We start from the raw sequence: 7,500 nt of genomic DNA on the forward strand, positions 1-7,500 counted from the left end.
TTGTGATTTTCTCTCTTCCACTTTTAAACTCCACTACTGGGCATTGAAGTCGAAGGATTTGGCAAGATGCGTAGCTGAAAGATTTCGAAGTGACTATTTCTCTGAATGCTCGGGAACATAAACTTGATCTCTATTTCTCCGAACGGTTTCCGTTCTCAAGATTTTTTTTTTTTTGGGTTATTTGCGAACGTGTCTTTGTGAATGGTGAATGTATATACATTTTGGGGGTATTCTTTTGCCAGTACTTGGGAGGTCTGTCTTCTTTTTTTTTTTTTTTTTTTTTTTTGTGGATAAAATCCGCCTTTGTCAACAATATCTTAAAAAACCCTCGCTTGATGATTTGTGAGAATTCCATGTCCACTATGTTTGAGCATTTAATTTTGCAGCGACCTCGCGTCCGTAACCCATCAGCTACTGGAGGCTAGCCGACCATTTAGAGAAATAGAGTTCAGGTTTATTTTTCCTGAGCGTTCAAAGAAATGGAGCCAGCCCGATTTTTTCAATGCTTCTTGTCCCATCTGTCAACATTTACTTCTGAAGCCAAACTTTTATTTTTGTTTCAGATAGGTAGATGATGGACGTTGTCACTCCTCTCTTTCTTTATCTATTTTCCATTCTATGCATAACTATTTTTTCCCCTGTCAGTTGTAACGGAACATCTAATTTTTCACCAGGACCTGGCTGGGATTTTTTGCAGGAGGGGAAGCAGTCAGATGTCAAGATGTGAGCGATATGATTGTCTTTGAGAGACGATGTTTAAAAACTTTAGAATCATTATTATACTGTATATATTTTTTTGTCTGGGCACTTGAATAGAGGAAAAGGGGCAGGGGTGGAGAGGAAGAGGTTACTTCAGATATTTCAATTGATAGAGCATTGGACTCGCACATTATTTTAAAAATACATAGTTTTAAATATCTGTTTTTCCCCATTACTTCATCACTCACCCAAAAGGAATTGTGTAATTGGATCTATTAGATTTCTTGAATAATACTTTCTGATTGACCAACATCTTATCAAAAGAGTGCAAAGCATTGCAGCAATTTTTAAAATATGCCTAATTATACCAAATTTGGCTTCAATAACCTCCCGGATCTGGAAGAATTGTATGAAAAAATTATTAAAAATTATTAGTTAAATATTTGTTTTGTTTCGTAAACTTCATATTTATGTCCATTCTTTCATAGAAATGGTCCCCACTGTCTTACCTTTCTGTTATAGGGGCATGTGACAGTGATTTTGCATGCAAAAATTAACTTAACCTTTCTAAGTCGTATGCTAGTAAAAGCTTCCTTTTCCTTTGCGCTGATCTGATTTAAAATTTAATTTGCTTTTTAATTTCTAAAATTATTTTCATATCATGGCTATCTGATTAGAATAAAGCTCACATTATTTTTTCCCAATGTATAATTTTGAAATCAAATGTGTTTTCTTAAATTTTAAATGAATTAAGCTTGCTTTATAGAATATTGCACAAAATTTGTATCTGCATCTTCGCATAAATGCATTTGCCGTAGTACCTACTCTCTCAACATATTAATTTTTCTCTTTTTTTTTTCTCTAGGAATATTTCCGCAGGTAGTTTTTTCCAGTCTGCCAATGAAATCCTCAAAGCAATTGCAGAAAAGCTCACACCCTCTGCAGAACCAAGTGCTCAAGCACCTATTGAAGCCTGTGCGACAGAATGTTTTAGATGTTTGCGACAAGTTTGTGCCCTTAATTCAAATGTACAGAAGAGTATTATAGATTTTAAAGACGTGTTAGAATATTCAAAGACAATCATTTCAACTAGTCTAGATATAAATAAAGATTCTGACGAACAAGGGATATTAAAATGTGCTGTTCAATTTCTGGGAAATGCTTGTGCCTCAAATGCTGAAAATCAAAGATACATCTGGAATCACTTCATTTCACTGTTCAGGTGAGTTTCAATTTGAGACATTGTCTCATTAAAAAAAATAATAAAAAAATTTAATTAGATGAAAGGAGGGAGGAGGGGGGGGGGGGGGGGGGGGGGGGGGTTGCAGACTGAATTTCTTTTAAATCATGATTTCTCCAATCATTTGATTGTAATATTTTCTATAGCTCTTATTTTAACAAGCAAAGCAGTGATTTATCATCAGTAATTCAAACATACAACATAAGATAAAGTAAATTAATCGTAAACAATGTTTTCCATTAAAAAGAAAGGTTTTTAAACATTACTTAAAGAAGTCTGTTGTATCACTGCCTCTGTCGTGTCTTGTTAGAGAGTTCAAGAAACGGTGTGCCAAATACAGTGCAAGTTGCTTAATTGGAATAGTACTTTTATCCAGAATTTATTCCAATTAACCGACTTCATGAGTGGCTTTCATAATTGGAACAATCTACCAAGACTCTATGTATATCTATTGTACTAACTTCAACAACAGTGATACAGAGCATTCTTTCAGTTATTTGTCTAAAATTCTATCCTCCATATTTTTATAACATTTGATATCACATGTGTTTAGCATGATGCAAGAAGAGAATGAGTTATTTTATCTAATGACCACATATAACAGTGCACTGTCAACACACTTCACCGAATACGAGTCAAATGAATAGAAGACATATGAATCCTAAATCAGTTCATTATTATCCGAGCTCTCATGAATTACTTGTCATTGTGCAAGACGGTCAAAGGGGTAAAGAATAATGTGCTACCATAGAAAATGGATCAGTTGGTGATAGGTTTGATGCCATTTTTAAATAATGGGGCTACATTTTGGTTCATTTGAATTGAAGACACAGGATGATTCCATTATTGTTATTATAATATATTATATGATATTATATTATATTAGATTTATGGTAAGGTGCTGATTATGGTTTCAATTATGGTGAGATAATATAGTATCATTTTGATGCCTAATACGAATGTGAGACAAGTTGAGTAGATAGTGAAAGTGATAAAAATTTCCAATTTAACAACTGTTCCATTTAGCAGCATTCCAGTTACCTGCTTTAATTGTATTGTAAAGTTTGCGAGATGATTTGGGATATACGAGTCATCCCAATAATTTCTGATACTCATATGTCTGGTATTCTCTGCTAACCTACCGTTTTCACTTGTGACCTTGTTTGCAGTTAAATTTAAGGCTAACTTGTCTCTCTTTAAGTGCTATCTTTGTTAACATTTAAGAATCTGTTGAATGTTTTTAAGTAAAGTAAAGTGAGCCCAATGTCTAAACAAAGTTGTCTGGGATTGCCTTGTGAGTGTAGCAATAACCTGGGTAAACAACAATCGTCATGTGGAAGGGTTACTCGCGATTTTCCACACTCTGTCTTTACTTTCACACGATGTTAAAAAGTACCCAGCTACCCATTTAAAAGTTTTATACCTGTTGTATATTTTAGTTTCCGTCCACATTTTGTTATGTCATATGTTGTTTGAATCTAACTGTTCTTTATTTCTGTGTTGTTTCAGATGTTGTACTCAATGTCATACTAGTGGTGTTTCTTGTTGATTAAAGCTTACTGTAAAGCTATCATCTTGACTCTCTCAACTCATTTCAATACCAAACCTATGTCATCTATTCATTTTCCCCCAGGCCTCTAGTCCACCACAATGACTACAAGCTCTGCGATTACACCTGTATGGTTATTCACACCTGTCTCACGTCTCTGGCATCGGCTGACCATGACCTTCTGCTGGGCGATGACGTACAGGATATTGTCTTGACCTGTATTCAGGAGACTGTGGAACGTGACATGAAATGGGGGTAAGCCACTTTGCTAAAGTACCTAAGTCATGACGATTGTTTTGGTGTCAATTATAATGACAAAACCAGTAATGGATGGTTGTGGTAGAAATAACGATGACAATTATGTTGATAGTGGGTTTGAGAATGATAATGATAATGATGATGATAATGTTGATTTATGGTAAGGTGCTGATTATGGTTTCAATTATGGTGAGATAATATAGTATCATTTTGATGCCTAATACGAATGTGAGATAAGTTGAGTAGATAGTGAAAGTGATAATTAATGTTACAAGGATGATAATTGAGATGATAATGATAATGGTTTCTTGTTATGCTTGATCACCACTTTTGAGGAAAATGTTTTTTAATAATAAGGATCAATGTGAGTCATCGCAAAAGCTGTGTTTTATGGCTCAAAAAACTACAGAAAATTCAGAGTATGTCAAAACCCATCACCCTTATTTTAAAACAGGTCCCTGTACCTTAACTTTGGGTCTCTCAATGTAAGGAAGCAATGAGGCTTGAGCAGCTTTCCTTCAATCTGAGCGGCTATGTAGTCTTGTGGTATGAAACTCGCTTTCTGATCGGAAGGTCCTGCGTTCGAGCCTCGTTGGAAAAGACTCTTTACTCACATTCTCTCACCGTACTCAGGTGTAAAATGAGTACCTGACCGTTAACAGCATCGTCTCTGTCCGAAAAAAATTGTAATATCGCCTAACAGGCGTCATGTTTCGTTCTACATGTTACGTGTTGCTGTTGGTCAGGGACCCCTTGTAAAGCGTTTTGAGCACATTTAGTGGATATTGCGCTATATAATAGCTCAATAGTTGCTTTACGGCTTGCTGCTTTCCAGATGCTCCATCCTGCACCATTCCTCTCTGCTTCTGCCAGTCTCCACTGGGTCATTTTTGAGTGACCACACTTTCTTTGCCCCTCAGGGATCTCCTCAAAGGCATCAGCACAGCCGTCTTCACTTCATTGTTTTTTAAAATATAAAATTCAAAGTTTGACTTTTGGTGATCGTTCTTCAAATGTTCTAAGTCATTATTTTGCCTCTTGGTTAAATGTCTTAGGTGTGCCTCGTTTAGCGAAGATGGAAATTCATGATATGCCATTGATTAATGATTTATGGTTTTGGTGTAGCAACTCATTAAGGCGCACTTGAATCAGCCACGTTAGAACTTGAACTGAGTCACAGGATGTCTTTGGGGCTTCCCTAATCAAATTTGCAATTTTTTCCTTGGTATTCAATGTAGTGGCATGCTGTGCTCTATATGACTATTGTCAGTGGAGGAATGTACCACATAACTTTTTAGTTTCAAGATCAAGGCTAACTGTTGTTTATCATTGCGATGATTGGAATGTGGTGTAATAACTTACTTGATTGAGTGGGTTTATCTTTGAGCTGGTGATAAAGTAAGAAATGAAGTATTCTGCCAGATTGACATAAAGCCAGCTTTGACTCACTCAATCCTAGAGATTTTTGCTAATTTTCAAAATTGGAAAAAAATGTATTAAAAATGAGCATGTGGATAGACAGTTTTATTCAACTATCATTAACATATGTAAAAATGAAAAACATTAGCTTTGATACTACGACTATAATTTGTCTCATAAAAATTTAATAAAATAGGCATGGGGTAAGAGTAACCCGGGTAAACTATGGATATAGTCGGTGTCAGGGTTGAGTGAGTTAATGTTTCAAGATGATCAGCTTAAGGCAGATGAGATTTCTTGGTCAGTGAGATAATGTGTAGAGGAAAAAAATAAAAATAAATAGAGGTGCCTAAATGAGTCAATAAAATGGAGATTAAATAAAGGGAGTAAAAAGTAGAGGAAAAAGCGGTGCATAATATAGGAAAAAATAAATAAATAAATAAAATTGAGCTTTTATATAGCGCAATATCCACTAAATGTGCTCAAAGCGCTTTACAAGGGGTCCCTGGCCAACAGCAACATTTAACATTTAGGACGGGACATGACACCTGTTAGGCGATGTTATAATTTTTTCGGACAGAGATAACGCTGTTAACGGCCAGGTTCTCATTTTACACCTGAGTACGGTGAGAGAATGTGAGTAAAGATCCTTCTCCAAGGACTCAACTATGCGCCCAGCGAGGCTCGAACCCAGGACCTTCGGATTAGAAAGCCAGTGTCATACCACAAGACCATATAGCCGCACGAGAAGGGAGCAGAATGACAGGAATGCAGAAATGGAGGAGAGATGGGGTTTTCTTGAGGAGTGCTAAAGATAGAGAGAACTGGGGAGAACATGACCACCAATGTCTGTAACAGTTCTGGCACTTGATTTCACTTTACTAAATATCATTTAACGTTATAACAAGTGTAACTAAATGACAAATTGCCATATTTATGGACAATAAAGATCTATTATTATTATTATTATTATTATTATTATCATTATTATTATTATTATTATTATTATTATTATTATTATTATTATTATTATTATTTATTATTATTATTATTATTATTATTATTATTATTATTATTATTATTATTATTATTATTTATTATTATATTATTATTATTATTATTATTATTATTTATTATTATTATTATTATTATTATTATTATTATTATTATTATTATTATTATTATTATTATTATTATTATTATTATAATGACAGTTCTGCGGCTTTGTAGATCTTGTAGTATGACTCTGATCTTTGGACCTGCAGGTCTATGGTTCAAGTATCGCTGTGGGCAGCACACAGTTGAGTCCCTAGAAAAGGCTCCTTGCAGACAATCCTCCATCGTAGTGGGGATGTAAAATGCAAACCTGCTGGTAACAATGTTGTTTATACCCCCAAAACATATTGCTTAAGCGCTTTACAATCGTCATGTCTTATACTTTATGTGCGGCTATGTGGTCTAGTGGTATGACACTGGCTTTCGGATCGGAAGGTCCTGGGTTCGAGCCTCGCATTTGGCGCATAGTTGAGTCCTTGGAAAAGGCTCTTTACTCACATTCTCTCACCGTACTCAGGTGTAAAATGAGTACCTGGCTGTTAACAGCGTTGTCTTTGTTTGAAAAATTGTAATATCGACTCACAGGCGCAATGTCCCGTCCTCCATGTTAAATGTTGCTCTTGACCAGGGACCCCTTGTAAAGCTCTTTGAGCACATTTAGTGGATATTGTTCTATATAAAGCTCAATTCTTTTTTATTTTTTAAAATTTTAAGTGTAGCTGTCGGCTGATGGACCCCTTGTAAAGGGCTTCCAACACATTAGTATATATTGAACTGTATAAAAAAGCTCAAGGGGGCACCGTGGTTCAGCGTTCGGTCTTTGCTTCCTACTCGAAAGGTATCGAGTTCGATCACCCGCCGCTACGCTGTGTGGCCTTGAGCAAGTCACCTCGCCTTAGCTCAATTTGCGGCGCTGCACTGCGGCTGACGCCTGGGTTATTCCAGTCTTCCCTTGGAATAGACCCTAGAGACAAATTTCCCCTATGGGATGAATAAAGGGAATTTTTTTTATTTATTTATTTATTTATTTATTTATTTATTTATTTATTTATTTATTTATTTATTTTAGTATCATTTTAACAATACCTTTCCATTTCAGATTGTACGTACTAGAGGATATGCTGAAGAACGATTTATTCATGCAGACACTTTACCACAAGCTGGGAGTCAACGAAAAGTAAGTGGAAACTATCATTTTTGGAATGGATGATCGAGTATGGATGGACAGAATGGGTCGGAAATATTTTATTAATAATCGTAATAATTTCATTGCTGTTGG

At 35.4% G+C, this 7,500-nt stretch overlaps 1 protein-coding gene across 1 annotated transcript in view; it reads left to right on the forward strand.

Annotated features, from left to right (window-relative positions):
* The window catches only part of LOC144974444 (ataxin-10-like), a 133,643-nt gene that overhangs the window by 793 nt on the left and 125,350 nt on the right, over positions 1–7,500 (forward strand). The window contains exons 2-4 of the mRNA XM_078917321.1: positions 1,565–1,921; positions 3,573–3,743; positions 7,321–7,398. Of these exons, the coding sequence (XP_078773447.1) occupies positions 1,565–1,921; positions 3,573–3,743; positions 7,321–7,398 (606 nt within the window). The remainder of the gene's footprint in view (positions 1–1,564; positions 1,922–3,572; positions 3,744–7,320; positions 7,399–7,500) is intronic.

The sequence above is a fragment of the Berghia stephanieae genome, chromosome 6, assembly GCF_034508935.2.
Source record: "Berghia stephanieae isolate SIO BIC M18660-M18661 chromosome 6, UCSD_Bste_1.3, whole genome shotgun sequence".
NCBI classification, from domain to species: domain Eukaryota; kingdom Metazoa; phylum Mollusca; class Gastropoda; order Nudibranchia; family Aeolidiidae; genus Berghia; species Berghia stephanieae.